We start from the raw sequence: 13,637 nt of genomic DNA, 5'->3' as shown, positions 1-13,637 counted from the left end.
CCTTCCTGCTCCTCATCTCCTTAAAATCAGAAGAAAAACAAAACCAGCCACATTTCCACAAGAGTTCAGAGAAAAGAACATCCTTTGGTGCACCTTTGCCTAGGCTGACCCATCTCTGATCTCTACCACCTAGCTGGGGTCCTCTCTCTGTTACTTTAGTTGTAAACTGAAAAACCTGTTTCTAGTTTGGAAAGATCAGTGCTTCTGAACTACAGCTTTACAAGAATCACTGCTCACCTTCCCCAGCTCAGATGAGACAGAATAATCAAATTTTCTCATCTAAAATTAGCCTGATTAAATACCTACATACTACTCATGAGTCTGACTATTCCAAAATACACATTGTGGAAGAGCTTGTAGCAATGAGAAGCATTTTTAGCCTCATCTGAATGTAAAACATGCAAGTTAACATCAAATGATTTAGTAAGGCAAAGAACAAACAAGAAATTTTAGCTGATGCAACCTTACCCTCATTGCTTCTGTTATAACAGATAATTTGCTATTGGCAGCATGAGAATGAATGATTGCTGCCCTTTGCTACACCATGCAGAAGCTTATTAAAAAAACACAAGGAAATATTATTTCTTCAGATTCCTGCGTTCTTCACCCCTTCCTGGGCGCCCTTCAATTCTCCAGTTTTCATCTTAAACAAAAGGTGGTTAACTGGACTCTGGACATCTGTGTGCCAGAAGAGTTCTAATTAATCCCAACAGCAGCATTTCTAGGGTAAAAATTTCTCAGAAATTGAATGAATGAGTTCAATTAAGCACTCCCAGACAATTTGTGCATGTGGATCAATGTTCCAAGCACAGGGCACTCAAAATCAATCTGCAGGGAGCACAGAACCCCTACATCTGGTGACTGCAACCATCTCCTGCCCTGCTATCAAGAATATGCTTCCCATATTAAAAAAAAAATTTAAAAAATTGTAAAATCTTAAAACAACAGCAAAGACCAGGGTGGACAGATATTTTTATTATTTCATAGCCTACTCTCTTTGTATAAACTGAGGAAAAGGTGTCTGGGTTGACCTCAGCTACCTAACAAGCAGTAATTACACTCAAATATTGCTTGACTAAAATGGTTACACCATTCTGCAGTGTTGTTAAGTCTGAAACTTAACACTATCAGACAAGGAGCAGCAGGACAGCACAGCCATGAAGTGAAAAACAGCCTTTTTGGTTTTGGTGATGTGGAGGGTTGTGACCACATCTCCTCTGTCAATGCTCCCATGCCCAAAGCCAGCCACACACGTGGCTTTTCAGTGCTGGGCTTCCAGGATTGTGGCCACAAGCCATGTCTGCAGTGGCCATTTCCAGTCTGAGCTCTGGGAGGCCAAACCCCCCCCAGCACAGCCACTCCCTGAGCAACTCCTCACTTGTGGCCAATGCTTATTTCATGGGAAGGCAAGAAATAACAAATGCTGTAGGTTCAGTACTTGCAAGAAGCTTTCCAAAGAAATATCCTCAAAGGCAAACCACAGAAATGCTATAAATAATGAGGAAGTTAAGAGCAATGGGAAAAAAAGAAATGATAAAATTTGGCTTACTTCTCTATCAAATCCAGTGTGACTCCTGGCACCAGCCTGACACTCTTCTGCATACAGAACCTGCAGAGAAGAGAATAAAAATAAAACACTCTAATTGAACAGTTAATGACAAGGTTCTGTGGAGAGAATATGGAAGGAGGTTCCTTTATTACAGTGCTTCTGCTTTTAAGATGGTGCTTGGGTAGAAAACTTTGCCATGGCATAATAAGAATGAAACAAGGCCCTCAATATTTGTCAGACTCATGATTATGCGGCGATTTCCATCGTCAGGTGTCAAAACTGGGGTATTGTAACTGTCACAGTGACAAGATTTCCAACACACAGCGGGGGGAAAGGGCTCACAGTCATCCAGCACAGTCTCTCGGGAGGAGAAGGCGACACGAGAGCCGTGGAGGTTTATGCTTCTGGAATAATGATTAGCGTTGGCTGAGTTTCCCTGAAGAGATTTGGCACTGCAGGCAGGAAAGTGAGAAAGGGAGGGAACAAGGGGGATGTGTCAAGTTCAAACACCTCAGTTATTTAATTTAAAAAAGTGCTGACTCCCTTTCCTCAGCACCACAAATCCCACTGCTTCAGGAACGCCGGCTCTGGGAAACGCAGAGTCCCATTAGCACTGCCGTGCCCTGTGCCCCAAAAAGCCTCGAAACATCCTCAAAAATTTATTAATATAAATTAAAATTCATCCTCTGCGCTTCACTCTGTGCCAGACCTGGAAGCTCTGCGGGCAGAGGTGGTACCAGGAGGATTGGCTTCCCAAGAAACGCAGCTCCTGGAGTCGCTGCTGCAGGAGCCCCTCTGCTCACCAGAGCCACGATACCCACATCCAGCAGGCTCTTCCCCAGGTAAGGAAGAGAACAATGACTTCCTCACAGGCAAAACAGGCAGAGCCCTTTTCTGAGAGCTCAAGGACCCTCCAATTCTCCTGCAGCAGCCCCTGCCTGCAGGACATCCCTCACTGCCAAGAATGGGGAAAAGCTCAGACGTCTCCGGGCTGCTTTGCTGATGTGTGCGTCATCCATCACAAAAAAAAAAGTCATAAAGCTATCTGTGAACACTACAGTGGGATCCCTAGACAATCTGCTAAAATATAAAAATCTTACAACACAGCTTTACAGAAGCATGCAGGGAAATACCCCTCTCAAATGAGAACTGCAGGCAGAATTCAGCACAGCAGAAATAGGTCAGCAGAATCAGGCCAGAGTCTCCCTGCAGACTAAAGATGCCAAAAGGCTTCCCAGCTCCTCAGCCCAATGCCTCTACACCACAACAGATCTCAGTAAGGACCATGCCAGAGCCAGCACAACTCTGTACTGTCACACATTTGCTGTCCCACCTCTGCTCAGCCACACAGGAGTTTGGGCTTCCTCCAGAAGCCTCCCACCCGAGCTAGGGTTTCACCTCACTCCCTCAGCAATCTTACAGGCTCACGTTCTTGCAAGACTCAAAAGTACCAAGGGGTGAGCATCCTCACCCTGCTCAGCACAGCCAGCCTGGGCTGGGCCAGGCAGCTCAGGGCCCAGAGCTGGTAACTGGGCTCACGTGCCACGGGGCAAGCGAACGCATCAGTCTCCTTCTTGCAAGGATTTTTCCCAAGCACGAGGCTATGGATTACAGCTGCCTGGATTAGAGGCAGAAAGCTTGCCCTACATGTTCAGGCCACACAACAGGAGACAGGCCAGGGTGCCACCTGCCCCCCAGCAGGACAGGCACAGCTCTGAGGGTCAGCTCTCAGCAGGTACCCCTACGTCTCAGTGTGTTCTGCTGCTGCCCTTTAGCACTTGTCAGGGAGCTGCTGCTATCACACTGTGAGCAACATGCAAATAAGCTTAGATTTAGGTTATTTTGTTTGAGCTTGTGGCTCCTCAAAGAGAACAAATAAAAGCAGATTGCACTTGAGAACCCATCAAGTGTGCTCTGACTATGGATCTGTCACCACAATTGGAATAAAGCAGCAGAGCTCAGTGCTGGGGTACCAGCTGGGGACAGGAAGAGCCCCCACCACTGCCCTCAGCACTGAGAGATCAGTTCATTAAACCCCACATAACCAGACTACCTGCATTTCCTCTCTAACAACTGCCTACTGCCACGAAAATGTACTTGTAAACAACATGTTCCTCATCCTGTGTCTGCAACCCCCTTCCATCACCCCAAGGCTCCAAATGGGATGTCTGAAGTGATGGTTGGTGTCAGCAGCACAAACATCAGGTGAAGTCCAGTGAGCTGCCTGTGAACATGCCAAGAAATGCCAGGCAATACAAAAGAAAACCAGAAGTACACGTAACAATGATCAATTGGTTTCTGCTCAGATATTACAGGAAGATTTTTTAAAACTCAGTGTACGTTTTCTAAATAAATTTGGGAGAGAGGATTTTGCTCAGCTAAACCCCCTCAAGATCTCAAACAGAAATGCAAAAGAAATATGTGAGAAAAAAAAACGAAAACACTCTAAATGTTTCTTTTAATTGACCCAATAGAAAATCAGCTCTCATGGGTCAGGCTTTACTTCCAAGCACCTACAACTTTCCTTTCCTAGCATGCTGGTGGAGGAACTGCAGTCTGAAACTCCCAAACCCAAGCAGTTCCCAAACTCTTTGTTTCTTTGTTTTCTGGTGTGGGAGTCTTCCACCACTTTTCAGGAACCTTATTACTCTTTTATGAGTGGGATTTCATGGTTCAAAGCCTTAAGGTCCTTAAGACAATTTAGAAAAGCACAGCTCCTCCCTGAGGTATAAAATCCTGAACATATAATTGCAGCTTGTTTATGTCTTAAGGGGCTGAGATAATAAAAGCCTATGACTCACTACTGATCACAACTTCCAATATCCTTGATTTTTGCTTGAGACAGCCCGAGAGACAGATCTGCATAAAGCAGTGCTCCAAAGATATGCTGATTTCTGCCAGTTTCTGCAAGAGCTGAAACCCTTCCTGATTACTGCATATCAGTCAAGATTAACAATCCATAGGGCTTAGCTCTAAGCTTGCCTCATATATCACTATTTATAGGTAACAATGTGCATTTGGAGTAAGGCAGCTCCCAGCAGTCACTACGTGAGAAGCTGGGCAGTACCAGGGTACCAGGATGCACAGAACTCCTGGACTGTCAGGGTCAGTGTCATGCACCATGGTCAGAAGGGTTCAGGTAACCTGGGTTTCTCTTACCAGCATCAACTTTTGAAACGAGGCTGAAATGGATCCAGCTGTAACCCCATTTGCTAAGTGATTTTTTCCATCAGTTGTTCAAGGACAGAGCACAGACTGGGCTGCATGGGCATCTGGAGGGTTTTCCAGGAGCAGGCAGGGCTCAGAGCCAGCCCAGCACCACCTCTTGAGAAGAATGAGGAGCTGTCACAGGAACAGCTATATTGCAACCTAACCTCCTCTTTCCTTTCCTAATGTCACTGAAGCTCTTTGCCTTGCTTTTCATAATTATCCAAGACTTCTGTCAACATTTACAACTGTGATTCTTCTGTGAGAAAATACCCCGTGAGATCACGAAACCAAAAACAGGGCAAAAAACATACCTTGTGCTGTCCCTCACAGGAGAAAAAGGCATCAGTCAAAGGCACTATGTGTCTGAGCCACACCCTGGTCAAATTAACTCAGTTTGCTGCTTATCTAAGTCAGAAAGACTACAAGAATTGGAAGATATTACAAGTATCTCCAAAGACAGCTCATTCCTCTTGAAGCTCTGGTGGCTCAGCTGCCCACCCTTGTTTGCAACACCTACAGGTTCCCATCTATTTTAACCCAGGCTAAAAAACCACCTGAAATTATTGATTCTGGACTACACCAAACCTTGAGAGGATCAAGTGAAAGTGGTGAAAGGAATGAATGGACAGAGCTACCAGGGTTCCTCACCCCATGTCCTCAGCTGGCACCACAACTGTTTGTGATCCTCCCTGGTGTTGGGTAAAAGCACAGCTCTGTGAAAGCTCCTGCTATCTGTGGCAGTCTTTTATAACTTTCTGCCTAATTAACTTGGTGTGTCATTTCTTAACATCTTGCTTTTGTTTATTGCTCAATTTCTTTCACTACAGCATTATTTAATGCCACTGTATTATTTACAGCAACTGCAATATTTGGAATACAATTTGTAAAAAGGACACAATTTACAAAAAGTTGTATTGCACTATGTACTATTTCTGCTCTCTGAAGAAGCAGATATTTAATTCCCTGAACAGTAAATCTCTTAATCTGAGCAAACCCACATATTGAGCTGGAAACTAAAACGTAATAAGTAGAAGATAACAATACTTTCACCTTTCTAGTTCTGATTAATAAAAGGCTGTCCCAGATGCATAGTTCAAATCATGTAATTCAATACTGCAGAGAAACTTTAGGTTAGATGAAGCACTGAGACCAGCAAATCTATCATTTCAACAGAGGAGCCACACAAATTACAAACTTGAAGGCAAGGGTGGGGAAGATACTCACCACCTCAGAGCAATCTTGATGGGTGTTGTAAGGCAGGAGGTGAAGAGGTCAGCTGGCAGGTCAGGGATCATGGGGAGCAGCTCGTTGGCTTCACAGGCTGCCAGCTGGATGCAGTTCTTCATGGAGGGGGGCAAAGGCATCTGAGCAAGTGGGTGGTTTGGGTTAATTGCAGCCACCTAGAGAGAGCCAGGAAACAACCTGCTGCATTCAGTCAGCTTCATTTTCTACACCATTTTGAACATAACCTATGAGGAGCTAATCAAAATTTTGGTTAAGAATATAATTTTTTGAGAGGAGTAACTCACAGAATGAAAAACACAAGAAATCTTTTCCAGAATCTTTCTGAAACAGGAGAACAAATTAAATACTTCAGCCAGACAAAATTTAGATCTGTCATACTCAGTTCTTAAAGAAACAGGGGAAAGAAATGGAAGACCTGGGGTGTCTTCATCACCCTTTCTTTTAAGGGTTAGAAAGCAAAGACCCAAAGTGACCTGTGTGCTGTGTCACCAGCCCTCTGAAGTCCAGTCTTTCCAAGACCAACATTTCAGTTTCTTCTGGTTTTCAGCTGAGTAAGGTGGTGCAGTTGACTGCTAAACTCATTCATTACCATCTCTGTATGTCAGAAATTCCACCTGTTTGAAGAAGTCCATTTGGTGTCTCAGAAGGATCAACAGAGAAGTGAACACAGCCACACACCTCTTCTTCAGTAAAGCATCTTGCTAAGCTGTGGAGAAGTTCCAGATGCTAGTTCACAAATTCTGCAGCCTATTAAGGTTTTTTTTGTTGGGTTTTTTTTTTTTTCCATTGTAATCCCAGAAGCAGCAGTGACACACTTTGGCTTTCTCAAGGTGTCCAAATTAACTAAGACCTGTCCTTGCTTCCAGTTGAGCTGTGCTGCTTTCAGCAAACACTGATGCCATACCTTGGGGCAGAGGAAGCTACTCTTAAGCCATCACTTGTCCTCTCAGTGATTATTTACTCTCAACAAAATTTGTGTTGTATGCTAATAACAAAAAAAAAAAAAAAAAAAAATTAAAACACTGAAAAGATCTTTTATTTGAGGAGGAAGGCATGAAAGACCGTGTGGCAAAACATTAGCTCTCAGCAGTTTTATACATATAAAGCAGCCAAAGTGCTTAGCTATGGCTATTCACTTCCTCAAGAAAGAGATTCCCTCTGGGCAGCCTCATAAACGGGCTCTGTAGGTGGGAAGTACATTTAGATGGATTTTCTGCCTTCTGCGTGGTGTGAAACAGTGATGCCTTGGCATTTGTCAAGGTCTGGTAGTGCCCCTGAGCTCTGAGAGGAAAGTACCCAATGCTCCCAGCCCAGCTCAGCCCCTGGCTCCTACAGCAAGGCAACTCAGGGAGCTGTGACACATGCAGAGCAAATATTTGTCCATTAGGAGATGAACTATTAACCATAAAATGAACATACAACACCAGTTAGTAATTACAGATCTCAGACTTCCAGGGATAATGATGTAGCAAAACAAGCTTTACAAGTAAAAGAAAGGGAAGGGGGGAAAAAAAAAAAAAGAGAGGATCGAGGAAAACCCACTACAAACATTTATTTTTGCATCCACTGAAGTCAGACTTCCTAGACTCCTTGGTTGCCTCATAAATCTAACTTTTTATTAGGGCAATATAAGAAATAAGAAAGAAAGATTAAAAAACATAAATGGGCAAAAATATACTCATTAAAAACTGTAACAGTAAATAAACTACATCAAGTTACCCACCCTGTACAAAAGGTTATCAAAATTACCAATATGTACTTCTCCCTGATCTCTACTTGTGGTTTGTTTTCATATGTCAACAGTTTCTGTAAGCAATTAATTAGATGTAGTCCTTGCTGCAGGCCATAAGGACTCACAACTTCTTCCAGCAGGAGCATTCTCAGGGCAAAGGGACACAAATTTTCCTGTGTAATCTTTGCAAGCAGACATTCCTTATAATCAGAAGAGTTCTTACTGTGTTACTTATTGTTATTTCAGGGCAACTGACACTCCACAGCCCTTCAGACAAAATAACAGTGGTAATGTTAAATGATCAATTACAGTGAAATCTGCTGTCAGTCCTCCAAGCTGGTGCCTATAATTGGGTCTGGAAACCAAGCCCAGCTGCCCAGGCTGAGCTGCACTCAGGGTTTGCTGCCTGCAGGTGCTCTGCCTATGGGAGGAAGAGCTGAGGGACTGGCAAATCTTACCCCTGGTTATGAGGGGAACCTGTGTGTATTTACTGTTCCTGAGAACACCTACCTACCTATATAACAAGGCAAAGAAACACCCTTGAGAGAAACCCAGGCCCTTTTTGAATGAGCAGCTACATTCCAGGTAAACCTGGGAGGAACTCTGCCCCAGGACAGAATTTCAAGTGCTGACCAGAGCTGGCAGCTCCACAGCTCCTGTGGGAGAATCTTCTTCCCCTGAGGAAGATGTGAGTGCAGCCAGAGGACAGGAGATGTTCCTCTCTCCCAGCAGATGGTGGGTTAGAAAAATCCTCCCCCAAGACCAGATAACCGTCTGCTGGGCTGCCACCGAGCCAATTTTTTGCAAATTAATGTTGAAGATGGAAAAATAAAACCTGTGAGTGCCTCAGCTCCAATCATGCCCAGGCAGTCATCCCACCACAGCACCCAAGCCCTGCACCAGGAACAGCCCCAGCTCACTGGTGGCTGCAGGGAACACAGAGAAACTCCAACAGTGATGCTGGAAATGAGAAAGCCACATCTCCTGCAGACATCCAGGGGCACATTGCAGCCTTTGCTTCTGCACATCCCCAGTGCAGAACCTCTGCTGCACGGAACAAGGGTGAGTCAGAGAAACCTAAGTCCCAATTACACAGAAAATTAATCAGAAATAACCAGCCTACTGTTCTATCATTGTTAGCACAGCACACTTAAAGTGCCTGCTTGCCTCTGCTGAACCCCAGTGTATTTATACAGAGCCAGGGCCAGCAGAGCCCAGCAGGCAGTGCCAGCCTCCTGCTTCCCCCTGCAAGCAGAGCTGGGAGGCAGCAGAGCCAGGTGCTGGCTCCTTGGGTCACTGCCACAGACTTTGGGAAGCTTCTTATCTTTACAAAATATGGCATTATCACTGGCTGCAGAGAAGGAATAATGACAGGATCCACATATCCCAAGCTATTGACTGTCTTCTGTCAGAATGGAATGGAATGGAATTTCCACCTGTCAAAAGAGTCATCATAAAAGCATCTCCAAAAACCAGCATTAAGAATGAAAGGAATTATAGCCAGGGACAGAGCCAGGGATTTGTGACTGTCAGCTGCCTAGTTAACTACTATTACTTCTTTGAGGTTTTTTGGGTTTCTTCAAATAGTGTCCTAGAACTACAATAGAGTGAGAAGCTAACCCTTAAAAAACAAGCTGTCTGTGTATGCTAAAGATAGCAGGAATTCCTGGCAGTGGGGGTCTTGCCATCTCAAGTTGCTCCACAAAGAATCACTTTGCATTTCAGATTTACTTCAATAAATGTATTAACACCTACATTTACAATTAAAGACAATTTTTCATTACACACATACACAGCTGAAGCCTTCTGTGAAACTGAAACCACCAGTGACAGTCCCTCTGTATCAGGTTTGTTTTATTTTATTTTGTATTTTCACATTCAGCTCAACAGCACTCTAACTGCATCCAAATACATCCCCAGATGCTAGACTTCTGCAACTAAAATAAATATGTCTCATTCACCTCACTATTTATCTCAGCAGAAAAGACCATTAGGGCACAAATTCATTCTATTAACATTACCATTTAATTAGCATTTGTATTTAAAATTGTTCCAAGTTTAATAGGATAGTAAACTGAGCCAGGAAGACTGGAGTGGCAAAATTATTTGCAAATTAATTTGCTTTCCAACATAGTTCTAAAGACATTTTTCAGCTGTATACAGCAAAGCTAGCTTAAACTCAACCCTGAGGCACAAGCACAAAGGAAAATTTTGCTACAGACAGTGTTCTCACCTCCAACTCTTGCTCCCTCTGTAGTGCAAATTGTTTGAAGGACTTGACAATAAGGCCAGCATTAGAGCAGTCATAGACAAAAATGGAAGGACTGCCCATCCAGGTCTGCAGGTCATATATGGATAGAGGAATATACTGAGTATAGTTCTGGAAGCAGAAAGAAAACACTCGAGTTACAAAGAGACAGAGAAGCAACAGAACCTTCATTGGAGAGATAATAAAAAAATACACCAGAAAAATTCCAAATCTGAAACCACAAACTAAAACCTAATTGAACATTGGGCATATCAGTCAACACAAACACCAATCAACAGCAACAAATACTGAGCCTATGAGCCCAGCTCCAACAGGAACAACAACCAGGTTTCATTGTGGTACAGTCTGAAAGGCCAACTCCAAACAGAACTGCTAAACCTCAGCAAAGAGTACCCTGAAGTGTGCTAACAGCTCCAGCCAGCTTGAAACAGTCCAATTTTATCTCAGATTTCTGCAAGACTGCTGAAGGATGTAAACCAGCTGTCTTTAATTTAACATCAAATGTCTTTAACTGAAAACTCCATCAATAAATCAAGATTGGCAATTAAAACCACGTAGCCCATCAGCAGCTATGCCATCTCAGTTTCACAAGATGCTTTGTAATTTTATTACAGCCTTTAGCTTCTAGGCAAGTTTCAGAATTATCCAATAAAATTAAAACAAGCAAACCCCCCCTTCAACAAAGTGAAGTACCAGCAGCTCAGTTGCTGTAAAAAGGAAGTATTTTGTTCCTTGTCTTCCATCTTAATGCCCCCAGATAACCGGAGGCCAGAGCTTCTCAAACACAAGGAGGATCAAAAATCAGACACTGAAAATCAGCTGCAAAGGGCCACACTCTACAGTAAGTGACAGTCTGGAAATACAAACCCAAAGAGCTTTCTGCCATCTGAGTCTGCAGAGCCCTCCCAGTGCCTGGCTGCAGAATCCTTCCCATCTGCAGCCAGAGGGCAACATGTCTATGTCCCTCCAGCACTGAACCCAGCTCAAAATCTACAGTAAAAGCTGTGATGTTCCTATTAGCATCAGCAGAATGATGGATGGCACCATAACTCCCATTTAAATTCAAGAGACTTAAAATAGCTGTAATAAAACCAGTAAACTTTTAGAAAAATCAAATTTTCAAGGACAGGTATCAGAGCACATAAAGACAGAAGAGATCATAAATGGTATGTAAGGTAGGAAAGAGTAAGTCAATTCAACCACTTTTGCCCATATATAATAGTTTCAATTGTTTCATTAAAATTAATAGGAAAAATTGTTTACAAAAACCAAAGGTTTTGGCAGTTAGGAGCTTTGCAAGTTGTTGCAGGAGAGAATGGTACAGGAATAACTCACCCTTGGCCAAGACCTTTCCTAAGGACATCACTCATTTTAAGCACATTCCAATCACAGCAAGTTACACATAAGAGACCCTGCTCTGGCACACATAATCAATGAGATTTTATGACCATGCATTGTTTTAACTTTATATTTATAGTGCATACTGCTACAGTTAAGACTGGGTTATAGCCCTGATTAATATTGTGATATTTCCAACTAGAAGAATTTTATGTCCCAGCTTTACTGTGGGGGTCATACATAACTTATCAACTTTGCTAATGATATGTAAATGAGACAGTTTGAAGAAAAAAGGCGTGTTAAAAAACAGCTTTCTAGCATGGTTGATCAGGGTGATCTTTTGATGCTTGCTCATCTTGCCTCAGCCGTGCTGGGAGCGTGGCAGAACTTGTTGGTACGTTTTGTTCTCAGCACTGGCTTCGGATTTCAGCAAGAAAGTTTCTGCTCTGTTGGTACAGCTCCCACCATCCCTCTGTGACTGTTTAAAGGAGTGACAGAACAAACAGCTAAACTAGAAACTGATTCTGGACAAATTGCATAACCAATTCCTTAACAAACAACTTAAATATTTAAAGCAAAATAAAAACATCCTTCAGATTTTGCAAAGAAGTTACCCAGAACTCCAAAATAAAATCATGGGGGGGTTGATTTTTACTTTCTTGAAACCATGTTGGGATTTTTTTAGAAAATATTAGCAAGCAAAAAAAGAGAACCTTGCTCCTTACCAATACAACAGCAGTCACAATAAATACAGAAAAAGCACATACTGCATCTTCAAAATCTGGCAAAGTGCCAGATATTGCCAAATTAACTGGATTTTGAGGACTGCCTCAATCCTCCCTTTGTATGCCAGTACTGTGGAGTGAGCCAGAGCAGGGAGCCTACCCCAAAATAAATGTACAACTTCTCAATGAAGTGCTGGCTCCTGTCAGCATCAGCAGCCAGACAGAGCAATGAGCCACGGGACTCCATGAAGGGCTGCAGCTTCTGGCCCTGACTTGGTCAAATAGAGGATGTTTCAGCAGAGCTGTGGACAGGATGAGTGATATGTAAATAGTTTCCAAAGGACTTAACAGGAACACAATGATGCTGCACATTTTGTGGTTTGTATTCTCACATTAGCAGCAGAATTTGCTTCTGACAATGCCCATGATTTGCCTCTTTGTGTTCCACAGTAAGAGGTAACAGACCCAGGGAAAGGACATTTTCAAAATAATAAGTGCATGCATTTCAAATCAAACTTTAAAATGTCAGCACAGTCAACTTTCAGTACCTCTACTATTTCAATTCAAGAGGGCTGTCACACTGAGCCTCATTAGGCCCTCTGCTTTGACCAGACTTAATTCCTTAGGATTGATTTCTAAACACTGCTGCTTTTTTTCCCCCAATATTTCCTTACATTTAATCCTCTCCACTCCTGATTCTTTCTTTCCAAAGAAAGCCAATATTTGGTAACACGTGGCAAAAATTATTGTTTCAACTTTCCCCATCAACCTCCATGATGATTATTACTTTTTTTCACCATCTGTAAGATAAATCAGAGACCCCAGCTGTTATGAAGGTGGCCACTACTTCTTACAACAGTAAATTCAGCTTCAAAATGAATCAGAATTTAGACCAATTGTTTACTGGTCTGAATGCTAATCAAGTCTCCAATACAGATCCCCTCTTGCACTTTCTCCCCTTCCCTCCTACCCTCTCTACCACTGAATGGTACTAATGCTCACTACACAGTGAATCCTCACTTATTATAAAAATAACTTGTGAAGTATGAGAAAAGCAGCTCAATAACCCCCAAAATAAACCAGGAGTGTATCTGTTATACTGAATGCAAGTCCCACATCAGCTGAATGTGTGCTTCAGCTCCCAGCAGTGTCTCTGTTTTCCTAATGTCAATTACCCTTAACAGATACTAAATAAATTAATTAAAGAGAAAGCAAAGTACACGTAGGTCACACTAAAGGTGTTTCATGGGATCTACATCGCTGCACACTCCATGGCTACAAACCATGGCAAAGCAGGAGTACCCAGAAGTCTTAAAAAAACCCCAAATATACAAATGCTACTGTTCTGGGAGGCTCATCAGTCCTCAGCCACACAGTTTACTGTCCTCAGGCAGGATCTCCAGGTGGTTGGAACAATGGCTGTTCAGAGTTAATGGGCATTTTAACCATAAACTTCGTGGCAAGAACTTAATAACCAGCCAGTGACATAAGTGAGGCAGCAAAGCCCAGTCCATGGGGCAGTCCCACTGTTTGACCAGGTAGGACACAGCAGATGAAGCTTGGGAACTT

At 43.0% G+C, this 13,637-nt stretch overlaps 1 protein-coding gene across 3 annotated transcripts in view; it reads right to left on the bottom strand.

The window, feature by feature from the left end:
- Nucleotides 1-13,637, bottom strand: part of RPTOR (regulatory associated protein of MTOR complex 1) — a 111,326-nt gene that overhangs the window by 67,580 nt on the left and 30,109 nt on the right. For all 3 annotated transcript variants that reach the window (XM_071764697.1, XM_071764699.1, XM_071764700.1), the window contains exons 5-7: nucleotides 9,970-10,116; nucleotides 5,984-6,159; nucleotides 1,550-1,609 (exon numbers count right to left, since the gene is read on the bottom strand). In XM_071764697.1, the coding sequence (XP_071620798.1) occupies nucleotides 1,550-1,609; nucleotides 5,984-6,159; nucleotides 9,970-10,116 (383 nt within the window). The remainder of the gene's footprint in view (nucleotides 1-1,549; nucleotides 1,610-5,983; nucleotides 6,160-9,969; nucleotides 10,117-13,637) is intronic.

This window comes from Heliangelus exortis, chromosome 20 (genome assembly GCF_036169615.1).
Source record: "Heliangelus exortis chromosome 20, bHelExo1.hap1, whole genome shotgun sequence".
Classification (NCBI taxonomy): Eukaryota; Metazoa; Chordata; class Aves; order Apodiformes; family Trochilidae; genus Heliangelus; species Heliangelus exortis.
Note: the sequence above shows the minus strand (reverse complement) of the source record. Positions and strands in the feature narration are given on the sequence as shown.